The sequence below is a fragment of the Parasteatoda tepidariorum genome, chromosome 1 (assembly GCF_982258835.1).
Source record: "Parasteatoda tepidariorum strain Cologne lab strain chromosome 1, Ptep-v5.0, whole genome shotgun sequence".
NCBI lineage: Eukaryota > Metazoa > Arthropoda > Arachnida > Araneae > Theridiidae > Parasteatoda > Parasteatoda tepidariorum.
In genome coordinates, this window is record NC_141755.1 from 61728612 (window position 1) to 61755210 (window position 26599).

General features: G+C 27.0%; 1 protein-coding gene across 2 annotated transcripts; it reads left to right on the forward strand.

The window, feature by feature from the left end:
- On the forward strand, window positions 1-25616 carry LOC107449441 (cysteine--tRNA ligase-like protein, mitochondrial). Of its 2 annotated transcripts, none has more exons than XM_016064960.4 (15): window positions 1-125; window positions 1320-1565; window positions 2515-2565; window positions 4861-4978; window positions 5072-5249; window positions 6260-6467; window positions 7037-7170; window positions 8628-8759; window positions 9560-9698; window positions 11495-11720; window positions 12647-12737; window positions 14613-14692; window positions 15970-16060; window positions 23558-23673; window positions 25452-25616. In XM_016064960.4, exons 2-15 carry the CDS (start codon window positions 1360-1362, stop codon window positions 25500-25502), a joined length of 1821 nt encoding a protein of 606 aa, XP_015920446.1. In that variant the 5' UTR covers window positions 1-125; window positions 1320-1359; the 3' UTR covers window positions 25503-25616. The 2 variants fall into 2 exon arrangements, with proteins under 2 accessions (XP_015920446.1, XP_015920445.1); XM_016064959.3 differs by lacking the exon at window positions 1-125 and adding an exon at window positions 170-414.
- The last annotated feature ends 983 nt before the right edge of the window (window positions 25617-26599 follow it).

A 26599-nucleotide genomic window follows, 5' to 3' on the forward strand; every position in this document is an offset into this window, starting at 1 on the left:
ACTTTTAATTCTACTACAATTCATTCCTACCTTTTTAGGCCCATAATTTTTAATCCTGCAGCTATTTTTAATCCTTCATCTGTGATCTGCTTTTTTGCGTTCACCATCTCAAATTATAACATTTAGTAAGTTACAAGCTAAGTTTTATTAAGGCCTTAAGATTCTCTAAATTTCTAACCAGGCATCGAATTTTTGTTTGTCTAAAGTTGTAAGGTTGTAACTAGCTAATTAGTTTAAGTTCGTATTGAGCTGTTTAATTAAGTTTTGAAAAAAACTTGGAATTTAAATTAGTTTTGAGATATTTATTCGTCCTATTTTCTAGTTATTTCATGTATTTTTACTTGTCGTGGTTATCTCTTGAAGTTATTATTGAAACGATCATATAACTTTAAACATAATTTTAGGATTTAAAAGGTATTAAATGTTTTGAATTTTTCTAGGAGTTATTTTTTTAAAAAGATCGCTAGTAAATTAACCTTACCAATAGATTCAAAGAAAAGATATTTAATTCAATTTCAACTGTTAAGAAATAAATATACCTACTTATTTAATATTTAGGGTAGATTGTAATTTAAGTGTAGGAAAAAAATTATTTTAGCTACAAAAATTAGAAGAAAAAAATGTTTTTTCTTTTTTAACGGATTTTAAACATTTATTGTAGTTTTAACAGAGGATATTTCTGTCCCGTGATCTGGCGCGCCAGTTACAATTGCCAAGGTGCCAAATAGATTTTAAACTTGTAAATTTTTTTATTGAAAACATGGAAATGTTTGCCCAGGGTTGGCTACAAGTTATACCCTTCGAGTTGGCCCCTTTCTATGAATTTTTATTTTTTAGTTTCTCGTGGGCTGCTGCACGGAAGCTGCCAAGACTTGGCGGTTATTCAGCCACAGATCACGCTACGGAAATCTCCCCTTTTTACATAATTACAGGAAGAAAAATATAAGTTAAAAGTTATAGATAAATCATTTGCAGATTAACCGTACTAGTGTCAGTCTGTTTCTTCAACCTACTTTTATTTCAAAATTCTTCGATCCAGATCGCATGCAAAATTAGTTTCTGATTGCTTACATTAAAATATATATGTACATCTTCTTTCTCTACTCTAAGTTATCAATTGGAACTGGCAAATGTTTATATTTTACTATCTAAGTCAATGATTTACCAATTAAGAAGGTGTGACCATAATGAAGACTCTAAATTAATTTCTATATATTTGTCAAGATTCACATTTTGTGATTTTTGTTTTTTGTTAAAACCAATTCAATCTGTCTCTGATGTTGCATTTGTAAAAAACTTACATTTTTTTCCCTTTCTAGTAATTTTCAACTCTTTGAAAGAAGAGTTACAGAAGCAACTATGAGATTGGTTTTCCAAAGAGGATCCCTTTTATACAAGAGACTTTTCCTGACTGTTTCTTCTTCAATTGCCGTTTCAACCAAGCATTTTTCTTACTTAGGTAATTGGAATTCACCTCAAGGATATGACTCTGGAATTATGGTTTATAATTCTGCCATAAATGAGAAAGTGTCATTAGTTTTAAAAAACAAAGGAACAGTAACGTGGTGAGTTGTTATACAATTTTAAATTTATATATATATTAAAGAAATTTCACATTATGTTTATTCCTCTCCCTATCTTAATATTTGCATTTAATGTAACTTTAGAAAGGAGAGATTGAAAATATATTTATAAAAAGCTCTAATTTTATTTTTTACTGTGATTGTTAATTTTAGACAGGTGTGGCAAAGTTGACATGTAAACTTTTTTAAGTGAAACACTTCAACAGACGTTAAAAAAAATTTAGGTTTTGAAATGAACAGGTCTTTTTGAGGAAAAGAGAAAAAAGGCCAATATTTAGAAATTTTGAATACGCAAACCAAATTACCTGACATTTTTAGTATCCTAAAAAAAAATAAAAAATTCATCAATATATTTTTTATGAGAAATTTACAAAAAATATCACACCTGTTTATAAATAATAAAATAATATTTTGCTATCAGAGTAAAATAAAAAATAATAATAAATAAATTATCAGTGCACAAAATCTAAAAGCATCTGCAAACTCATGGCAAAAACATTGAAGATTTTTAAATACCCCCATCATGCATAAAAACAATATAAAGATAAATATTTACTTCTTATTTTCGCTAAACAACCAATGTTTAGAAAATATCTTTTCTGAAAATAGGTAATCTCACAAATGCTTTTTTATTCTGAATATATGGCTATATTTTTTAAAAAACAAATTTCTTAAAAATATCAAATATTTGTCAACCAACAGTGTATGACGAATCACATATTGGAGAAACAAATTACTTATCTGCAAAATTTAAAAATCTCCGTGATTGTATCTGTTAACATCTAGCTTGCATATATTTAAATAAATAATAAAAACCAGATAGCAGTTGGAATCAATTAGTAATTTTGTAATATATTCCTTCATTCTTTTACTTAGAGAGAATTATTTATTATATTTAAGAGTTTTTAAATCTAATAATTTTTAATTTCAGGTATATTTGTGGACCTACAGTGTATGATGAATCACACATTGGACATGCCTGGTAATGTTAAGTTTAATCTTTATTTTTGATGTAATATTTCATATTTACTGTTACTATGTATGCACAGCTCTAAAATCACTAGCAGGTAAAGCCATATACCAGTATATGGCCTCCCAATTCATCTTGGAAAAAAAAAAAAAAAAAGACTGATAGAAATTAAGGAAATAAAGTTAAAATGATAGTTTTTTTTTTTTTTTTTAATTTAAACCAGTGGTTTCATCTGGCAGCCTAGGGGCTGCATCCGCCCTGCAAAGCTTTTTTTGTGGCCCGCGATCTAAAATATATTAGTTGTCACTTTTTGCGGACAATTTTCGTAAAAAATCTGTATTGGTTTGAAATACTTTTCTCGTTAATAAAAACCTAATTTCTTCCTTTCTGTGAAATTTAACTTACCAACGGTGCAAAAAAATTTATTTCTCAGGTTTTGCATCCAAGAAAATATTTATTCAAATACAAAAATAATTCTGTATGTTGCTCTTTTTTACTTCATTTTTTTGTATTTTGTGAATATAATTTAGCATGTTTGTATCAGAAATTTTCTCAAAGAAATTCTCCAATTTTAACTTTTTGAAACCACTCATTTTGGACGAAAATATTTACACACACATTTGTAAATTTTAAATTTAAAATGTAAATATCTATTCTCTGGTGGTTGCAGCAGACAAACCGCAATTTTCTCATTGAACATTTTGTGTGCTACTATGTAAGTTTTAATACCAACCTTTTTAAAGTTTTATATCTTAACAATTAGATATCTGTTGCACATTAATTGTTTAATACATAGGTGCACATTAAAGTTATTGTAGCCCAAATTTTTTAATATGCAGTTAAATATTTTTAAAAATCTACTTCTTATTTTAATTTGTAATTCAATACTTTTGTTTTGTACAACTTGGTAAAAATCTGACAGTAATATTTAATGTTCCTTCAAACATACAAGAGTCCTACATAAAATTTTGATAAAGTTGCGGCCCGCCATTTGATTTGTGTTTTTAATTGTGATCCCCGACCTCATGTAAGTTGGAAACCACTGATTTAAACTAATCAGTCTAATTTAAATGAATTATTTTCAGTTTCACTTAAGGCTTGTATTTTGCATTACATCAGTTATGTAAATCTAAATGACTTTACATGCCGCTGTAAATAAAAAAGAATTTGTTTTCATTAAACCTAATTTCTTTAATAGTTTTTTTTTTCGAGTTGGGTTCTAAACTGAATAGGATTCTAAAACAAAATCATTTCTATCCTGTTTTACCTTTGGCTTGTTATTTCTGTTTTATTTGAATCATAAACATAGCTTAAAAAAAGGAAAGGAAGAAAGTGTTATCTCTAATAATTTTAATTGATCAGGAATATTTTGTAAGTTAAAATGGTTGTAAAAATTTTAAACAATTTTTACAACAATTTTAACTACAATTAATTTTAACACAATTTGATACTACCAGTCTAACTATTCACTTCTAAACTTTCATTGTGCCTGAAATGTTAATTTCGTATTCTTTCCTTAACAATTCAAGAACAATGGGGGAGAAACGGTTTCTGATCATTTTTCTTAAAAATGACAATTAGATAACCTTCTATTGCTTTTTGAGGATTACTTGAGAAATCAATAATGTGGAATGGTTCTCCTTGAGAGTAATATAGTATTACCTGTTCATGTGTAAACAGGAAGAACAAAGAATGTTATAGTGAAAAAGACGGAATATTAGTGAAGAAGTATTGATTGAGGAAGAATTGTTAGAAAGAAAAAAAACAGTTCTTCCCCAATCTGATTTTCTTTTTTTTTTTCTTCTCATTATTAAAAATTCTGAATTTTGTTTTGATGTTTTTTGTGGATGTAAATAACTTGTGACATTCATTTATATTTTTACTTTTATCAATATTATGATTTAAATTGAATGCTTGCTCCTAAAAAATCTCAAACCTTGAAATTAATTTTCCTCAAAATAAGCATTTATGGACATAACGGTTCTTGCCCTTTGATCTTCAATTATTCTCAAACTCTAATTAAATTTACACGGTGTTGAAATATGACAATGTCTTTTTAAATAAATTTATCTTAATTTGTAAATTAAATATGAAGAATATTTTTCACAAAATTTTAAACTTTATAATAATTCTTTTATTTTTGCACCTTCATGACTGAGAAATTTTAGTCCCCTTACAAATAAAATTTTTAATACGCCACTGAAAATTAGCTATTATAATTGCATTCAATTATTAGGTTTAATATAAAAATATAATCAATTCTTCACAAAATAACAACAAGCTTTAATTCATGTACTTTTTTTGCAGTTGCTATGTAAAATTTGATATTATAAAGAGAGTTTTGGAAAAAGTATTCAACATCAATGTTTTGTTATTGATGGGAATCACTGATATAGATGACAAAATCATCAAAAAATCAATTGAGGTATAGTTTTCTCAAAATAAATTTTCATTTCAATAAAATTTTCCTTTCAATAAGTGATTTAGTTTATAATTTATTTTTGTGACACATTTATAGGCTGGATTAAGTGCTTCAGAAATTGCTAAACACTATGAATTTGGATTTTTTAAAGACATGGAAGCTATGCGAGTAAAGCGACCTATTGCCATATCTCGAGTGACTGAAAATATACCTTTGATAATTGAGTTTTGTACTAAACTTATTGAAAAAGATTTTGCTTACGTCACAGATGAAGGTGAATAATTATATTTTATTATTAATATTAATTACATTTCTTCTAAAATCTTCAGTTCATTAAAATTAGTTATCTGCAATTACAGTTCTTATTAAAAAAAATTATTTATCAATATGAGGAAAAATTTAATAGTTGACCAATTTACAAAAGCATTGTGTTTTTTATTTATATATTTCCTTTTAAACATCTAGGAATTCAGTCAATGCAGAGTGAAGAAAGCCATTTTTATGCAACAAAATGTCTGGGATAATTATATGCATAAAATAAAATTGTTTATGAAGGACAAGAAATTTTCAATAGATTTTTTAAAAACTCTATTTACCTTATTAAGGTTTAAACATTAAGAATATTATAATATGAATATAAAATTAAATTATCATTTCTTTCTTTCAATATATTTTATAGTAATTTTTTTCATACATAAGTAAGCAATAGTCGGCAGTTTAATTTTATAATATGCAGTGCCTACTTTCTTTCTGCATGATTTCTGCTGGTGGATATCTTTCTGTGAGGGCAATTCCTTGTTATTTTTATCTCAACTATGGTTAAAGAACTATTTCAGTAGTAAATTTTCTCTGTTAACACACTTGTGTACAATAGGAAAATACAGGAGATGTTGGCTTGGTGGTATCTAATACTATAACAAATTCACATAAAATTAATTACTTTCTTCAAAGTAAAAATGTTCCATAATGAATTAACCTCTGCTCTTAACCCACAATGTTAAGTATATTTCCAAAAAGGTATATTACGAAGCAAAATCTAAAGTGATTTTTGTTATTTTTCTTATTACCATATTTTAAATTTTGTATTTTATAAAGAACTGTTTGTGCATTTTACTATCTTTAAATGTTATGCTTATAAAAATTTAATCTTTCTATTAAGAAAGCTCACTATAATAAAAATTATCTTTAATATTCCATTTTTGTTTAAAGCTGTTTTCTTTCTTTCCAAAAATTGTTGCAATTACATAATGTTATGTGAAGTTAGATTTGTCTCTTTTATTTTAGGAAATGTGTATTTTATTGTGTCTAAAAGTACTTCTGCAAATCTATTTAATGAAATGCCCAATGATTTTCAAGTTGTTGTTGATCCTTTAAAAAGAGATCAACGTGATTTTGCTCTCTGGAAAAAGGCAAAACCCGAAGAACCATTCTGGGAGTCACCGTGGGGAAAAGGTAGACCAGGTTGGCACATTGAATGTTCGGCAATTGCTAGGTATTGCATTTTTATGTATTAAAGACTATAGAATCATTAAATTGTTTGAAGAAATATTTCTGATAAGAAATTAAATATAAATTAATGTTATGAATCTTTTAGAAAAATATAAATCTGAAACAAATAAAATTTATTAAGGGGTATACTGCTTAGTTGAGTTCTGTTCCCTGACTCATTAACATTGCTTCCTGGATTATTCATTAAATCTAAAGTTGTTAATAATGATTCATTTTTTATTTTGTTGACTTCAATCATATTAACCAATGTGCATTGTTAATGCACGACTTGAGAATCACATATTTTGTAGGGTTTTTTTTTTTTTTTTGCAATTAAAGAAATGTACTAAATATTTTCACAAATTTACTAAAGTTTGTAAAGCTTTAGTTGCATTTATTCACAACAAATATTTACATTATCTTTGCTGAGTTGACAATATTTATTTCATGAAAAACATATTTATAATTTAAATAATTTTTATCCATCTATTAGATTCTTTTAAATAAATTTTCTTTTTACTTAAATTATTTTATAATTTTAAGACATTGATTTCTGTATTTTATATTTTTTAGTAATATCTTTGGCTGCCAAATAGATATTCATTCAGGTGGTTATGACCTTTTGTTTCCTCATCATACAAATGAAAAATCTCAATCTGAAGCATTTCATGGATGTTCACAATGGGTTAACTACTGGCTCCATTCAGGTTGTTAAAATATTTATAATCATATTTTTATTCATTTTTTTCTCTCATGAGTATTAATTAACGTGCATTTTGATTGAATTCAATTAGGAGCTTTATTATTTAAAATACATACTTAGCAATCTCATAATTATTGTCAACTCCGATACATAATGTTTCTTTCACCAAGAAATAAACAGAAATAAAAACATTGTTTTGTAAAATAAGGTTAAACATATTTCAATCATAAATGATCATAAAATGTAGCACAATTTTTTTTTCTTTTTTAATTGCAGCAAAACTTTGTCTGTTCCTATAGAATAACTTTTAAATTCAATTGAAGCTCTGATTTATTTTATTTTTATTTTTTATTTTTTTGAAATGCTAATGGTGATATTAAAATTTAAAAAAGAAATGACTCTGAATGTCTCTGAAGAAAATATTCACTGCATACCACTGGCTTGTTATTTGTGACTAAAAGGTTTCTTGAGTATTCAATTAAAGTACTTAGAAAAAAAAGTATTCCATGAAGCTCAAATTATATTTCTGAAGCTCTGGTAAAAGGAAATTTCAGAACACATACCAACTGTTATCAAAATCTGCTTTTTTAAACAAGGAATTAGTAACTTTTATTTTAACTTTTTTGTTTTTAACAGCTTAGCAGTTTAATTAATGCTACTTAGATTGATTTTGTGTTAGAGGTCCTGTTCTTTAAAAGGATGATGTTGAATTTTATATTCTTACCTTTATATAAACCTCATTCTGAGTGTTTCCTCATCAAAATATATTTTCTTAACTGCTAATATACTAATTATAAAGTCATTACAGTATATCTCCTTTTTTTGATAATGCTATTCTAATAGTTATGATTGTAATAGTAATAGTATTGAAATATTTTAATAGTTATTGTAGATTTACGAATTAGTTATTTTATATACATATGGCAGAAAAAGACCTTAGCTTAGTGTTTTAGTAACTTTTAAGTTTCTTTTCTGTGCAGTTTGCTTTAAATTTCCTAACAAGTTTTACAATTAGAAATAATATATTTTATGAAAATATGCTTTTGGGGCTCTAAAGATCATTAATTTTTTCTGTCTGATGTTCATTTATATGAAAGATTTTGAGAGCATTATAGTGATAAGCCATAGTTTTTCCAAAATTGACATTTTTACATCAATTATTGTTTCCAGATAGATTCAAGTTATATAGTATTTCTACTAGATGGCAGCTTAGTATGAAAAAATATCTAATTACCTACTTGAAATCATGGTGTTTATCTCCAAAAACATTTTTCTCAACATTTTTATAAATGTGGCTCATTATGCTAAACCAATCCCTTCATATATATTTTCCTAATTTATTTACCATGTTTGAATTTTTTACAGTTTAAACTATTAAATTCAAAATATTTTTTTTTTCAAGTTATGACATGTAACATTAAATGTATTATACTATAAAGTAATTTTATTTAATAATTTTAGGTCTCTTACATGTTGGAAATGAAGAAAAGATGTCAAAATCTATCAAAAATACAATTTCTATCAATGAATATTTGAGAACAAACAGCGTAAATGATTTTCGTATTATGTGTCTCCAATCTCTGTATCGAAGAAGTAATGCTAATATCTTTTTCATTTGTTTGAACTAGATTTTAATTTTAAAAAAACTGTTTATAAATTTAAATTATTTATAACTAAATTTTCTTTTTTTATCTTGCCAATATAAAATGAGTGAAAAAATACTACTATGTCTACAATTTATACAGGATGCATAGTATTTTTAAAAAGTGCTTAAAGGTGCGTATTTTTGATTTGCATTTAAAAGCCTTTAAAGGTTTTTTTGGGGGGGATTGTAAAAAGTGCTTAATTTTCCATCTTTTAGAAAGAGATTTTTTCTTTGCTTTATCAATTATCCTTCTAAATTACAAAAAATGCATGATTTTCACAATTTTCTCTGCAATATTTATCAGGAACTAGTTATTTTTTCATGATTATGTTAAGTTTTTGAAAATGTTTTTGAATTTTATTGATTTTATGTTTATAAATTAAGAACTTTAAAGGATAGAAAAAAATAATTTTTATTACTGTACAGATTCTAATCATAACTTCTTTTTGGAAAGTGATTAAAAATATTTTGAAGTACTTAAAAATACTTAAAAGGTGCTTATTTTTTGTTGAGAAATCTGGCTACTCGCCCTGTTATAACAAATAAATTTAACTTATGTTTAGATTGCAACTCTTAGTGTGAGGTAAATAAAGTACTACTATATTACAGCTCTGAATTTAAAAGAATTTTGGAAGTATTTATTTCATGTTAGTTTTATCTGCTGCCATTATTTTTATTTCATTCTATCACTTATTCTCTCTTTAAATTTTTTAGAATAAAAATTAAACAAGTTATGTATTTCCAATAGATATCTCATATTGTAATGAAACAATAGAAGGTGCAAGAGGACTGCATGAAAAACTTCATAATTTCGTTAATGAATGTGATTTATACATTTACAATAAATTAAGAATTTCAACTGAGTTGGAGAAAAGTTTGTTTCTCAAGTGAGTATGTTAGAAAAAACTTTTAAAAAATGTTAAATACTCTTTATGTATTTTACTCTTATTTTATTGAATATTTTACTAAGCATAATTAGGCTGTGTTACTTAAACTAAATAGTAATAAATTGAAGAAAAATATTTATGGTCACAAACATTCTAAATTTCTTTCCCTTTCATTCTTCTTTGTTCGATTTTGTGTGTTGTTCCCATCTTTAACAACAAACCTCTACTTTTCAACTTAAGTTCATTGTGGTTTAGTTACAGTTATCATTTTTGTTAGTTTCAGTAGTAATAAAGCATAACATTTGATGACCACAATTTCTAAAGAATTGTAAAGTAAAAAATTTCTCATTTTTTACAAAAGAATCTATAGTGTATAAGTTGGACAAAATGTGATACAAGTAGATTTTTTTCTAATGCCAAACCAGGATATTGATATCTAAAATTTTTCTTTTTTTTTCACAGATGTAATAGGATTGTTATAATAGTACAGTCAACTTATTGTAACTTGATTTTCTTTTTACGAAGCCCCAATCATTTTATTTTTAATTTCGTGTTACTTTATGTTTGCATATTCTCAATTACTCTGTTTCTACTCTCTTTAACTAGATTTTTTTATGCAGATGACTCAATCCCTTATAGTGTAAAAATTAAAAATAATTAATGACTACCAAATAAGGTAGCAATTTATGCTCAATTAACTAAAGTGGCAAAACAAATAGAATCATTGTAATAGAAAGAGATAATATCAGTCTATATTGTTTACATTGTCAACATCAATAATGAAATGCCTTGCGAAATTTCTAAATGAAATTCTATATAAATGTATGTATCTATTTTATCTCATTTATTTTAAATGCTAAAAGAACTCTGTGTTTGTAATTTTCTGTTTGAGTGTGCATCGATCTTTTAATGGTTGCATAATTTTGAAGAAAGCGGTCATAAAAAAGTTTTTTTTTATTGAAAAAAATTACATAAAACAAGCTGTATGTACAATATATACAATAATTTTTAGTTTTTTTGGTTAGTTTTTAGCTTACATGTTTGAATGCTGACATGTAGAGTTAAATAAACAATCACCAAGCACATTATAAACAGTCTAATGCAGCCATCTAATGTATAGATTGAGAAATAGACATGATTTCGGACATAATTATTTTAATCTTTTGGTGCATTACTTTTAAACATTTCAGCCTGGAAAGGTGATAGGTACGAGAAATAGAGGGTGAAACTTCACCCCATCATTTTAATGAGAGCAAGAAGGTAGTGATTAAGGAAAAAGTTATCACTGATGATCTGCAAGTTAAGCAAAAGTTAAAATCTCTTATCTTAGTAGATATAATTATTCTTATTATTAATATGGCTAGAAATCCCACCATAAAAAAGAATAGTATAGCATTTAAATATAAAATTTTCTCTTTTGGGAGTATCTAAAGAAAAATAAAATATCCTTAAATGGATTTAATCTGACTTAGTGTCCAAAAAAGGAAGTTGTGTAATTTCCCTTGTTGAAATCAGCTCTTCTTATAATATTTTGAAAGCTCTTTCATTAATATATCTGAATAGAAATATCCAACAATTGTTTTTCTTAGTCAGAAATGGTAACTAAACGATAATTTGAATTTTTTGTTGGTCCTATTAAATTTAAGTTATTGTGTAAATAACTGTTTTTTAATTTTAATGTTGTTATTTTTTATTATCTTTATTCAGTTTCAAATGTAATAATTTTTTTTTTAAATTTTTTTAGAAAACCATTCTATATATTTAATGATTTCCCCATTTATAATTTTCAAGCTTAGATTGGAGGAAACTAAAGAAAAAATTGTTTCACACTTAAGTGATGATTTCAACACCAGCCAAGCATTATTATGTTTAAATGACTTAGTTGACGTTGTCAATAAAGCTCTTCAATCTGCAAATGATTCTTCTTTATCAGATATGCAAGGGGTAACATCTGTAGCAGCTTGTCTAAATTATGTTGAACATGCACTTGACATATTTGGTGTCAAAATAATGTGTAAAAAGGTAATATATTATAAAAAAAATATTTATACTTGTATTTGTAATTTAATTTGTAAGATTATAATTATTTTCTAATTTGTAGTTTTGAAGTAATTGTTTTTTAATCGGCAATACAGTATTTTTTTCAGCAATTATTATATGTATTTTTTTTTGTAACATTTAAATTTGTAAAAATAAATGTGTTTGAATTTAAAATTTAATTTTAATAAGTATATGATTGTATCAATTTTTTAATTTTAAATTTTCTTTTTAACTAAACTAGGATATTTAATTTCTATGCAGAAAATTTTCTGGTAATTCATATAAAAAGAAGAATTACAATTAGAAACAAAACATGAACTAAGTGCTTGAACCCAAAATGAACTTATGCATTACCCATTAAATTAAAGAATACCATTTTATTACTGTAACATGATTGGATTTCTTTACATTAATTAAAAATAGATTAATAACAAATTAACTATCATATTAACTTAACAATTTGTATACCAAAAACAATTATATACCTTTTTGTTATACATAAGAGGTTTGTTTTCTGGAAGCAATTTAAATGCAGATTCCACTATTCTGTGATGCCCTTTTATACTTTTCATCCTTTGTTTTGTTTTTTTCCCTCTTTTATTCATTGTTTTTTTATTCTTACTCTAATTTCTAGAGGTGTTTGATTTTATTATTTTAAATCAGTATTATAATAACTTTCACTCCATAAATTTGGCATGGCACAGTTCTAACCAATTTTTGTACCATTAAACTATATTTAACAAATCAAACCATTTTCTAATATATGTTAATTTTAAAATATCCATTACCTCATTATTTATATACAATGATTGATTTTTCTTTTTAGCTATTTAATTTATATATTTTTCATTTAGATTTAGAATTTGCTTTCATTATTATTCAAATGTATTATTTATTTTCTTGTTTAGAGACTTAGGCAAGAATTTGTATGTTTTATTGACAGTGTTGTAAAATTCCGTAATGCAGTCAGATTATTTTCTTTGTGTCGCAGTGAAAAAGGTATACATTCATTAAAGATTTTTTCTTGATTATTATTATTCAGATCAAAATGAAATTTTTTTGCTATACTAATCTCATTTATTTGCTAGAATTTATCAAATGAAATTTTATTATAGATGATCACAATATAAATTATTTTTTTCTTTTCTTTATTGATACTGTCAATGTTAGATATATTAATTATTTACTCATAGTGAAAAATACTACACTAATTTTTGAGAACGAAAAGTTGGACTTAAATAAACTCAATTTTTTTGTTTTTATCATATAAGTAAAAGCACAATTTAAAATAACTCATTAAAAGTAAAAAATAAATTTAAAATATTCTGGTTCAGAGCAATAATTTTTGGTAACTGGAGAGACTTCATATTTTAACTCAAACTATGCAAAGGGAGCTAATGTTTTTCAGATCGTGAAAATGCAATTTTCAATCAAGAGAAGTATGATTATTAAAATTCATTATACCCATTGAAAAGAAATTTGTCGGGTTGGGATAACCTGGTTGACAGGGTGCTGGACTTACGTTCTCATGAACGCGAGTTCAAATCCAGCCGGCTAAAGACTCCCTGTGTACTAAATTGTAGTTTAAAGACTCCCTAAGTAGTTTATTGGTGCACATTAAATCTGTCGGATCACAAAGCTTTCCATCTTCTCATAACAAATCAATACCTCTGGGGGTACTGAATTGGAGATTGATTGTTCTCTGGTCTAAGTTAAAATTACGATTTGTGAATGAATGGATGTATGAATAGGTTTGCCCTATAAACGGATGCGACGTATGAGTGTGGCCGAAGTCAATTTACTTGGCCATAGATAGCGCCACTGAAAAAACAAGAACAATTGTACAATATGCCTTGATAGTCTATGACAACAACAACAAAAGAAATTTGTACAGATTGTGAGTGCATCCTTTGAGTTGATTTCAGTCTTTGATTCCAATGAGTAAAATTTTATTTCAATTTCAGCGTGATGATGTACTTTATATGTTTGATTATTAACATGAAGTAATTCATATTTCACAAACTTTTTGACCATCGCGCCCACTGAAGATTAAAAAATCTGGGGAGTCTTATGGCTCTTCTTTTAATGAAAGGGAATTCAAAATGCTTTATTTTTTATATGTTGAGATATCAAAGGAAACAGCCATTTAAATCTTTTCTCTGAAATAATTAAATATTTAATTTTAGACTTTTCTGATGCGCAATAAAGTAACAATGTTGCCATAGAAAAGTTAATGAGTCTTTATCAGTGGTTTTAATTGAAAAGTTACTCTTTAAGAGAGTCATTTTAAAGAGTGCAGGCCAGCAAAAGTAGAACTTATAATTTTGAAATGAAAATTATGACTTACATTTTGTAATGTAATTGTCATCAATATTTCATGACTGATTCTTACTTTGTTATAAAATTAAAAGTTTTTTTAAATTATTTTTAGACATTTTCAAAATACTTGATATAGTTAAATTAGACTCTTTTATATTGTAGACCTTTCAAAGTAATGTAAATAAGCAACTTTAAAAAATTATTTAATCAAAATCTAGTATATGTAGTAAAGAATATTAATTCTAATAAACTAATTAACTTAATTCTAATAATTTAATAAACTAAACACTGTAAATTACTTTTAAACAAATTATATTTTTATTAACAATTTCTAATAATAGATCATTGTTATTTTTTTTTTTTTTGTCATATCTTTGATGAACTTCTGTCGCAACCAAAGAGTTCATCAAAGATATGTCTATTAAATTATCCTATGTATGAACCGTTTATCAATAAAATAATAATTGTTTAAAAGCATATGCATGGAGCACTTCATATTTTAAACTGAGTAATACTATGATTAAATTGTCAATTTATATTCACTTATTTTCATAGAGATTGTTTCACCAACACAATTTCTTGAAGAAGCTTACGCTAATGTTGAATCTGCACTGTCTCATATTTCTAAGCTAGAGGTACTGTATTAAGCTTATTGTTGATAATTGGTGTTTTTTAATGATTTTGTCATTAATCAACTTTATGTATTCATACCTTTTCTTTAAGGCTTCAAAATTTTCAGTTTCATTTTTTTTTAAATTTTAATTAAGAGAAATAACTTTTATTACAAAAGTTCTTTTCTTTTTCTACAAAAATTAAGAACAAAACACAAGTTGTCATCTGTCAGTAATGGAATCTATGTAGAAAGTCTATAACAGAAGTTATTTTCTCTCAAAGTAAAAAAATATTTATTGACATGCAAAATTTAGCTCATTTAGTGTTGTAAATAGCTATATGCTAACTAATTTTAATTACCCAAAGTCGTTCAAAGCAAAACGCATTCAAATTTAGATGCAAGACAAAACTTGTAGAAAGACTGCAAAGCATACATAAATTCTGAACAAAAGTTTATATTTTTAGTAAAAAAAACTTTGTTACAGGAAATTTTTTTTTTATGGAAATTTTTCTTATCATTATCACATTTTGTATTATTATTTTATTTACATGTTATGCTTTGCAAAAAGTAGGGCAACATAACAGTTTTGCTAAATATTAACCCTTGAATGATGCATTGTCCATGTGTTAATTAAAATTATTTAAATTAATAATTTTTTGTGTTTGTAACAAAATTTCACCAACCAAAATTCCTACCAACTTTAATCAAAATTCAACCAGCCCTTAAATGGGGCATTGTCCATGTGTTCATTAGAAATGTTTAGATCGGTAATGATTTGTAGTTGTAACAAAATTTTACTAACCAAAATTCCAAAAAACTTCAATCAAAATTCAACCAGCCCTTAAATGGGGCATTGTCCATGTGTTCATTAGAAATGTTTAGATCGGTAATGATTTGTAGGTGTGACAAAATTTTAGTTGTAACAACTTACCTTTAGTTTCTTGCAGCTAAAAAGATCTTATATAATAATTACTCAATCTAAATACCATGACTTGGAACTGTGAATGAAATCAATTAATTTGAGTTAACCATATTTGATTTCAGATTGTTATTTATTGTATTACAAACAGATTCAAATTTAAACTTATTATTTAATGCCTTTAAAATAAGTTTTCCATTTAAACATACTGCAGTGCCCTCTATTGATGAAATATTTTGTAAAGAGCAAAAATCATATTAAATTTTTGTATCCAATTTCTTGTTTGATAATATTTTCAATATGTTAGGTTTTCTTTTTAGTTTTGTTTCTAACATGTAAGGAATTTATCGAATATTTTAAATGTGCTTTTACTTTTATAGAATTCTATTCAAGATATCCATAGCATAAAATATGCCACCAATTTGATGTTTCAAGAATCGTTAAAGTTTATTTCTACTTTACCAGAAAACAGTAAGTTTTGGTTTGTTGTCACTTGATTTGTTTTAATAACTACCATATATTGATAAACAGTTTAGGTATAGTTTTAAAATTTCAAATGCTCTCTTTGTTCAAATTTGATTTTCAACTAAGAATTTGATTTTTGAACTTTTCCAGTCAGTTAGAGTGCTCAAATTTCTAGTGAACATTTTGTAACTTGTGTCATTAAAAGTCACAAAAAAAATTTTCTTAAATTTTGCAAGTAAAACTTATCACTAGAGCCCGGATTTTGATGACCTAAAAAGTCTCAACTAATGCCCTTGTGGCGGCAGGAAGCCAATAGATGGCAGCATCATGAGCCTGCAGAAGGCCTTGTATGCAACACTAATAATTTCAAAACTAAAATTAAATTATTTGCTTTGTTACAATAATTGTAATTTGTTTATTATTAATTTTATGTTTATTTATTAATTTAATGTTTATTTATATTAATTGTAATTTATCTATTTAACTGTACAACTTGTAACTGTAACCACTATAGATTGATAGTTGATTAAAAAAATAGCTTCTCCTATAAACACACATGTTGTTACTGAATAAGATCTAATGAATTATAATGTTTAAATTGAATAGCTGGAACCTTAATAAAACTACTATGGAGTCAGAAAACGTTTATTTACTTATTGTCAATAAAAGACAAGAACATTGGTGACTTCGGTCAATAAACACGGTCAGTCAGTAAACACGTGAACTTAGTGAAAACATGCCTGAAAAAGGATCGGAAGCAAGTGCTGTGAGCATCAAAATACCCCCATTCTGGGTTGAAAGACCAGAAATGTGGTTTTTTCAAGTAGAAGCTCAATTCCGGATTGCTGGCATTGTAGCCGAAGAAACAAAATTTAATTACCTCGTGGCGCAACTGGAACCACGCTTTATCGAAAATATTTGGGATATAATCAAAGATGCGACCTCAAATAAGTACACAGCTGCAAAAGAAAGACTTTTGTCTACATTCACGGAAAGTGAAAATAAAAAAATTAAAAGACTGTTAACCGGAATTGAGCTTGGCGATATGGCACCTAGCCAACTTCTACGCCAAATGAGATCCCTTGCTGGAAGTGAAGTAATTTCCGATAAAGTGCTTCATACACTTTGGATGGATAAGATGCCGGATGGTATAAGAAGCATATTAGCTGTGAGTGACGACTCCTTAAAATTAGAAAAACTTGCTGAAATGGCAGATAAAATTGCCGAAATCACTCCACGACCTCATAGCATAGCTGAAGTGCAAGAAACGCCTTCTGTTATGCAGTCACTGTTGGAAAAGATTACTAGCCTTGAGCATCAGGTTGCAAGCCTGAAATTGGAAAGAAATGCTCGCGGATTTGTGAGAACTCAAAACCGACACAGAAGTCGAAGCAAATCAAGTCAAAGATTTGATCCCAAGGGCAAGTTTTGTTACTTTCATTATAAATTCGGTAACAAATGTTTCCCCAGCAAATGTGTACAGCCCTGTAGTTGGAAAGTGCCGGAAAACCAGCCTCAGCAGTAGACTCAGCGGCAAGTCCTGCTGCCACAGAGTATGGCCGTAAATTTAGGTTATTTGTCAGGGATAAAACGAGTGGTTGCCAATTTCTGATAGATAGTGGTGCAGATGTGTCCATCATTCCGTCAACAAATAGAGACATTAAAAATGCAGATTTTAAGTTATATGCAGCAAATGGTACAGAGATACCTACATTTGGTATTAAGATGCTTAATTTAAATTTAGGACTAAGACGTCCATTCCAGTGGCCATTTGTAGTTGCTAAAGTTGCACGAGGAATACTGGGTGCAGATTTTTTAAATAATTTTCAATTGTTAATAGATGTTCATAATAAAAAATTAATTGATGGTGTAACTAACCTATCAGTCCCAGGAGAAGTTACAGCTATACAAGAAGAAAATACATTAAGCACTATAAATAAAACATCTAAATATTTTGATTTGTTATCCAAGTATCCTGATATAACCAAACCTAATTTGGTAAAAAAAGTTGCTAAACATGAAATTAAGCACCATATAACCACAACAGGTCAACCTACATTTTCAAAAGCAAGACAACTGGATCCTGAGAAACTCAAGCTTGCTAAACAGGAGTTTCAATATATGTTGGACAAGGATATCATTCGTCCATCAAAATCTCAATGGGCAAGTCCTTTGCATCTAGTAAATAAAAAAGATGGGACATTAAGACCTTGTGGTGATTATCGCCGACTAAATGCACAAACCATCCCTGACAGATACCCTATCCCAAGAATTGATGATTTCCATTTCATTTTGAAAGATAAAATCATATTTTCTAAAATTGATCTTGTGAAAGCATATTTTCAAATACCAATTGCTGAAGAGGATAAAGCGAAAACTGCCATAACAACATCATTTGGACTCTATGAATTCAATGTGCATGAGTTTTGGTCTGCGAAATGCTCCGTCTACCTTTCAGCGGTTTATAACCGAAGTTTTACATGGATTAGATTTTGCCTTCCCATACTTGGATGACCTTCTAATAGCCTCATCATCACCAGAAGATCACAGACTACATCTTTCCCTAGTATTTGAACGTTTACAGAAATATGGACTTTGCATAAATTTAGCTAAGTCAGTGATGGGTGTTGACCAAGTTGAATATTTGGGATATCTCATTACTGCAAATGGCTCTCAGCCACTTCCAGAAAAAGTTCAAGCCATAACTGATTACAAATTACCACAAACGATAAAGGAACTTAGAACATTTCTGGGAATGATAAATTTCTTTAGACGTTACTTGAAAAATGCAGCAGAAACACAAGCACCTCTACACGAAATGTTAAAGGGTGCCAAGAAAAATGACCGACGGCCTGTGCCATGGACAGAGGAAACCATACAGTGTTTCGAAAAGTGCAAAGCAGATTTGGCTAATGCTGCCCTCCTTAGTTTTCCCAAATCTTCTCTACCATTATCCTTGTGCACAGATGCCTCAGATGTAGCTGTTGGTGCTGTATTGCAACAACTAGAAGATGGTGATTGGAGACCAATTTCTTTTTATTCGAAAAAACTCAACGACACACAAAAAGGATATAGTACCTATGATCGAGAGTTACTAGGTATATATCTGGCTGTAAAAAAATTTAAATATCTTATAGAAGGTCGTGATTTTTGTATATACACGGATCACAAACCGATAATATTTGCATACAAGCAAAAAAATGAAAAAGCCTCCCCCAGACAGCAACGCCAATTGCAGTACATCTCAGAATTCACTACAGACATTCGTCATATTGAAGGCAGTAAAAATTTAGTTGCTGATGCCCTATCAAGATTAGAAGCAGTGTCAGTCATCGATTATGATGCCATAGCTGATGCACAAGTAGATAATGCTGAATTGCAAAAATTGATGATTGATAATGTTTCACTTATATTTAAAGGATGTATTTTGCTATCAGGAAAAACTCTTTGGTGTGATAGTTCTACACTGAATATAAGACCTTTCATCCCAGAGAAGTTTCGAAAACAAATGTTTAATCAAGTTCATGGGTTATCGCACCCTGGTATCAAAGCAACTGTGGCACAAATGACAAAAAAATTCATATGGCCTGATATGACTAAAGAAATTCGAGAATGGGCTAAGACATGTATCCAATGTCAAAAAGTAAAGATCCACAGGCATACCAAGTCTCAATTTTCCGAATATCAAGAACCAGATGCCAGATTTAGTATGGTACATATAGATTTAATCGGTCCTCTACCTCCTTCAGAGGGTAAGATGTACTGTCTGACATGTATAGATAGGTATACCTGTTGGATGGAGGCCATCCCTATACCAGACATAACAGCGGACATTGTCAGCAGAGCTTTTTACGAAAACTGGATAACACGTTTTGGTGTGCCAACACAAATAATAACAGATCAAGGGAGGCAATTTGAATCACAACTGTTTAGAAGTTTGGCTGTGATATGTGGTGCCAAAGTACAGCATACAACACCATATCACCCACAGAGTAATGGAAAGGTGGAACGTTTTCACAGAACCTTAAAAACAGCCATAAAGGCCCATTCCAACATCCGATGGACAGAAAGCTTACCTACAGTGCTCTTAGGGTTGAGAACGGTTGTTAGACCAGATACCAATTTTTCTATAGCCCAAATGGTCTATGGTACACATATTAAAGTACCTGGGGAATTTTTTACCCCGCCAGGGAAGTACATGGACCCTGAAACTTTCGTAACAAGATTACAGCGTTTCATGGACCAACTTCGACCAGCCAAATCACCTATTATTACTTCTAAAAAAGTATTTGTTCACAAAGATTTTAAATTGTGTACACATGTATTTGTTAGGGTTGATAGAGTAAAGAAAGGTTTGGAACCTGCATATGAAGGACCTTTTTCTGTTGTGGAGAAATCCGATAAGTATTTCTCAGTGTTAATTAAAGGAAAACATGTAAATATTTCGATCGATAGGCTAAAGCCAGCATATTTGTTAGTAGAAAAAGAACCACCGGATACAAATAATGACCCTGACAAAAATGCTATTAATGTACATAATAATGACCAAAATTTAATTACTCGTAGAGGTAGAAAAATTCTAAAACCTGTAAGATTTAAGGATTAATCATGTATTGTATATTTACTCCATAATCATTAATTTAATTAAATGATATTAGTGAGTCACAATGGCATGTGGAATAGTGAATTTTACTTTGTTTCATTAGTTATAATTTAAGGCGATATCATCCAAATTATGTGAATTTTATTACTACAAATTAAGTTATATTTATCAATTTTAAATGATTTTTATATTAATTAATTGAAATATGTGATATATATAAAAAATAATTCCTTGTTACAATTTTAACCGTCCACTATGTAAATATATAAATTCTCTTGTTTATTGGTTATACAGATTATGTGCTGTGATTGTATGTATTAGCAACATGTATATGTATAAAAATTAATTCTCAAGCATATTTTCTAACATCGTAACTTAGTTACTGGTGAGGGAGTAATGTGGCGGCAGGAAGCCAATAGATGGCAGCATCATGAGCCTGCAGAAGGCCTTGTATGCAACACTAATAATTTCAAAACTAAAATTAAATTATTTGCTTTGTTACAATAATTGTAATTTGTTTATTATTAATTTTATGTTTATTTATTAATTTAATGTTTATTTATATTAATTGTAATTTATCTATTTAACTGTACAACTTGTAACTGTAACCACTATAGATTGATAGTTGATTAAAAAAATAGCTTCTCGTATAAACACACATGTTGTTACTGAATAAGATCTAATGAATTATAATGTTTAAATTGAATAGCTGGAACCTTAATAAAAGTACTATGGAGTCAGAAAACGTTTATTTACTTATTGTCAATAAAAGACAAGAACACCCTTAAAAAGTGCAAAAAATGCCCTTAAAAATGCGATAAATGTGCTAAAAATGCCTTATGACATGACTTAAATAAAGAAAAAATATTAAACTAAAACAATGTTTTACTCTTTAAAATTATTATGAGTCATTTCAAAAAATATAAAGCAATGCAATACTTGTTCTATGTTCATTAAAGTTTGAAAAATATGTTTTACATCCTAAAATAACAAAAAAAGAGGAAAATATATTGACTCCAAAACATTTTCATTTTGTACAGAAACTTTAATGAATATAACAACTTCCATCTCATAATATTACTAAATATCAGAATTACATTGGATTATTAAATGTTTTTGGATATTTTGAAATGTAAACGAGCATCTCTTGTCTTAAAGCAAATTTTTATTCCTGGAGAAGAAAATTTCCTAGAAAATTGTAATGTTCTAAACTATACAAAACAGAGAAAATGGGAAAGCTGTAACAAAGAATTACTTCTAAAGATTTTATATCAATCAATAACATAGTGGAAAAACATAATGGCATGCAGGTGGTATTGAGAGCTACAATATGAAATTTAAAATTATAAGACAAATATTGCATTTCATGTAATAAAAATGCCCCAATAAATAATGAAAATAGGAAAAAATTAACGAAAAGCTTAAAAAATGCTTTAAAATGCAAAATACGGCCCAAAATTTAGAAAAAAATGCCCTATAAATCTTAAAAAATGCTCTAAAGGACAAAAAATGTCCAAAAATGCAAATGTCATCAAAATCCGGGCCTTACTTATCACCATTTTATAATTATAAAAAAAATATCAATTCGATGTAATAAAAAAATTGCTGCGTAAGAAAATAGTAATTTAATTGAAAATTTAATACATTAATATTGTATTTAATGATTTAACAGTGTAGTATGTTGATAGAGTTATTTTGTGTTTTTTGATTCAATTAATCGTGAATTCAACTTCATAAAGCAAGAAATTGAAAATTAAGCTGGTTTATTGATTGTTATTGCAATGTATTTGAATATATTTTTTTTTTTTTTTTTAACTTCTAAAATCATATTAAATAGAAGATTTTTCCAATTTTAGCGTAACTGTTACATGCTAAAAATTAAATTATGATGTAATTGTGAATTGTATCTTTCTAATCTTACTTTTATTCATAGAATTTCAAAAGAAGTATTAATTTTGTGTTTAATATAACCTATGATATTTTCTAGATAAGACTACATTGTTTTAATATTAATTTTTTTCTTATCTTTCAGTAAACAAATACTGAATTTTGATGAAGTAAAGCATTTTTATTAAGGAGTTAAGTTTCTTAATATTTATTTTTTTCCTTTAAACAAATAAATTTTTAAAGTAACCTGTTTATTCAAAATCTTATTGGATATTAATAAATAATTAATTAATTTTTAAACTTAATTTATATGTCTAACAAGCAGCTGAGGATTAGTTACATTTTTCAGCACAATTTAATTTAAACCCTTCTAATTTTTTTTTTTTTTTTGCTCGTTTGCATCAACACTATAGGTAAACTAAATTTCATTAACTCTTTAACTGATTTGTTACTTGGGGGGATTTGTAGAGAAATTTCGCTTTTCGGATCTGTATTTTCTTTAAATATCATGTGGAAAACCTATTTTCTATACAGGAAAGAAAACAGATTGCACTCCAAACTGAGTTTAGGACATGAAGGGACATGAATTTCAGCATTGTACAATTATTTGGTCTATGTATCTAAATCTGTATTTTTGTGACTTAATGAAGGCACAATTTGGGCTAACAACTTTTGGTTTTGGCAAAGTGATACTTATTCACACGATCTTTTAATCCAGCAATTAAATATTTTTCTTTCTAATGTTTTAGTTAATTAAATTTTATCCTTGTTTAAAAGTAAAACTATTTTTTCAATTATGTGAAAGTATTCAAACAAAAACATTCAGTTATACAAAAATGTGTGTTTGATAAATGTTTGTATGCCTTTTCACCATCCTCTTTTTTTTCATTATTTTTTAATATTTGATTTATTTTACATATAAATAAACACTTATTCTATCAAACATCAAATTTATTCAAATCATAAAGTATGTTCTATTAATTAAATGATAAATTGCTCCTAATTGCTTGCAGATATTTCTATAAATAATAAAGAAATCCTCAAAGCAGAGAAAATAAGAAGGGCATTTTTACTTACATTGTGCGATGATCTACGATCTTCTCTTCAATTATGTGGCATAGCAATCAAGGTAAATTTATTTCATTTATTATAATATTAATCACTGTATTTTTTAAATATTCAATTCTTATTGTGTCACAAAAACTATGCTAATTACTTTTTAATGTCATTATTTTGCTTGTCATCATAATCAATTTTCTTTTAATGATCAACTTCTTCTGAAGTTTAAAATTTCTTAGAAGCCGATTTAAAATATAATTTCGCTGCTCACTGTCACAATTTGAGAAACTGTGACTATCTGTTTATCTGGTCACAATAGTCAAGTCAAGAAGGCAGAGGAAAGTTAATATTCTTATTGTTAATTTTTACCAAATCTCTAAAATTAAGTAAATAAATTGAAAATATTTCTCACACAATTATAAAACTTGTTTATTTGAAAACTACACTCAAAAAATAATTTTTAATAATTACTTATTTTAAATAAATCCCAAAGAACTGCGGTAATAAGATTTTACTTAATTAAAAACTTCATTCACTTCAAAAAAATACACAAATAACAGTTTACATATTTCCAGCACTCAAAGACAGTCACCCAATTTCAAGACTTGCCTGATGTGGATAACATTGGGCAAGTCTGATTAAGTCTCTGGCCCTTGGATGTTCAAGTCTTGAAAATGGGTATCTGTTTTTGAGCACTTCATGTAAACTGTTATTTCCAGTTTGTATATTTTTGAGTGAATGAAGTTTTTAATCAAGTTATTACTTATATTATTTCAATTTATTTATAATTAAAACATTTCTAAAGTGTAAGTTAAATAAATTTTTACACACTTTAAAATTATGTAATTTTAAAAGAAAAAATCCAACATTTGAACAAATTTGGTTAAAATAATTCTTAATCTATAAAATTTCAAGAGGTTGTAGTTTTAAAACTTTTTTTCTCATACAAAATATTCAAATGCTTATTTTAAATTTCGGATTCATTCAGTTGAAATAATATTATACAGTATGGTTTTAAAAATATTACATCTTACAGTTCAAAATTTTTTTCTATCATTATTAAATTAAATAATAAATAATTTTTTTTTTTTGATAAATTTGGGTGTATCTTAATTGCATACAAAAGTTTTTTAGTGCAATAAATAGTTCTTAAAATATGGTAAAATAGGCAAAAATGTAAGTTTAACATCAAGGTATCAAACTTTTAAATTATATCTTGTTTAAACAAGTAAGACCATTTAAAAAATATAAATCTGTCCCAAAAAAAAGGATATATTTATATTAGTTTAACTGTTGTGATGATGCCATACTGCATAAAATTACATGGTACTTTTAAGGAGCTTGTTTTCCAGGCATACCATTAACAAATAGGTGGACAGATACCCCAAAATTTCATCTTGTGATTTTTTCTAAGTCTTCTTGAAATGTGCATGTTTAGTTCTCTGGCACCATACTCAAATGTTTAATTTTGCAGCACTACTCACAATTCATCAGTGGAAACATTAAATTAAATTTAAAAACTTTAAATGCTTATTAAAATGCCGCAACAGGCAATTGATGTTGTTAACTAAACACTTATCGAGAGATGGTGAGCATCTACAAAACAAATTGGGAAATATACTTTTTTTTGTTTGTTTTTTTTTTCAGTTTAAAAGTGAAATGTTTTTATGCTTACTTCATATTAATATGTATATAAAGGTAATCATTCACTCTTGATAACTTTTAAAATCGCCTGATTTTTTTTTCCACCTTGTAATTAATAATTATTAAATTAATTATAGTAATGAGTTTTTAAATAAATATTATAAGCTATTTTTTTTTTTTAAATTTGATATTTTTCTCAAACAGGATAGGAAAGACATTTCAACTTGGTTTCCCCTGATATCATTGAAGATTTAACTATGTAAAATTCGGAGCAGTTGTCTTGTTAAATTACAAACTATATGTGTCTCATTTGTACAATTTTATCCATTAATGTACTTCTTGTCATAATAAACTAAAACGTTTACATTAGTTTATTTGTTTTAAAATTTATAAATGAATTTTATGCCAAAAGTTGTTACTGTTGAAAATTATTAATAGATTAAAATAAGCCTCTTTTCATAAGAAATTATTTTATAGCTTTTGAAAATTACTAATATCATTTATCGCATGTTATCAAGTTTCATTTTAAAACATTTCATTTATTGATGTACTCACTTGTTGCTAAATAATGATTTAAAGTAACTTCGGATCACGAAACAAATCTTTTCAATGGCAAAACTTTAACTCTCTAAAATTTCAAATCTTCCATAAGCAGTCAGAAATATTTAAAACAATTTATGTATTTTGTATCCCTTAATTTACTTATGTTAACTTATAAATTTAATTTTATTAATGTATATATATATATATATATTGATGTTCCAATTACAAGTAAAATGTATTTCGGTACTTTTTAATTTTAAAAAATAGTCTAATAGTTACTAAAAAAATATCTTATTTTTTTCGAAATTATATTTGTACTAAAATATAAAATCCAAAAAAGTTGTTGAAAAATATTTTTTTCAACCATATTCAATAATTTATCAATAATTGATTTTGTAAATTCAAGATATTTCGATGTTGAATAACTGTTTCTCTTAGATCTAAATAACTGCAATTAATTGCGAATTTGAAAAATTATTAATTGGAACTGAGCTGCGTTTGGAAGACTACCTTTCTACAGAGAAAAAGAGACAACCATAGTATTTCAAAACTATAAATTATTAAAATGCTAAATCTAATATTTTTCATTTATTTTGACCTAAATTAATACAAAATAATGAAAAATATGTATAATAACTCTGCTTCAAAGGGTTATTAAACATAATTAGGTACCATCTAAAATCGAATTGATTTCTATACAATTTAATTGTTATCCACACATCAGTTTCTAGTAAAATTGTATAGAAATTCAATACTCTAAAAATCCTGATAACCAAATAAAGACATAATATTGTAGATAAGAAAATCAT

What these genes read in the sequence shown, in the direction of transcription:
- LOC107449441 (XM_016064960.4), top strand. Translation starts at nt 1,360, where the DNA reads ATGAGATTGGTTTTCCAAAGAGGATCCCTTTTATACAAGAGACTTTTC. An exon ending in AACAAAGGAACAGTAACGTG is followed by an intron (nt 1,566 to 2,514) that starts GTGAGTTGTTAT and finishes TTTTAATTTCAG; the next exon opens with GTATATTTGTGGACCTACAG. An exon ending in TTCTACTTTACCAGAAAACA is followed by an intron (nt 16,061 to 23,557) that starts GTAAGTTTTGGT and finishes AATTGCTTGCAG; the next exon opens with ATATTTCTATAAATAATAAA.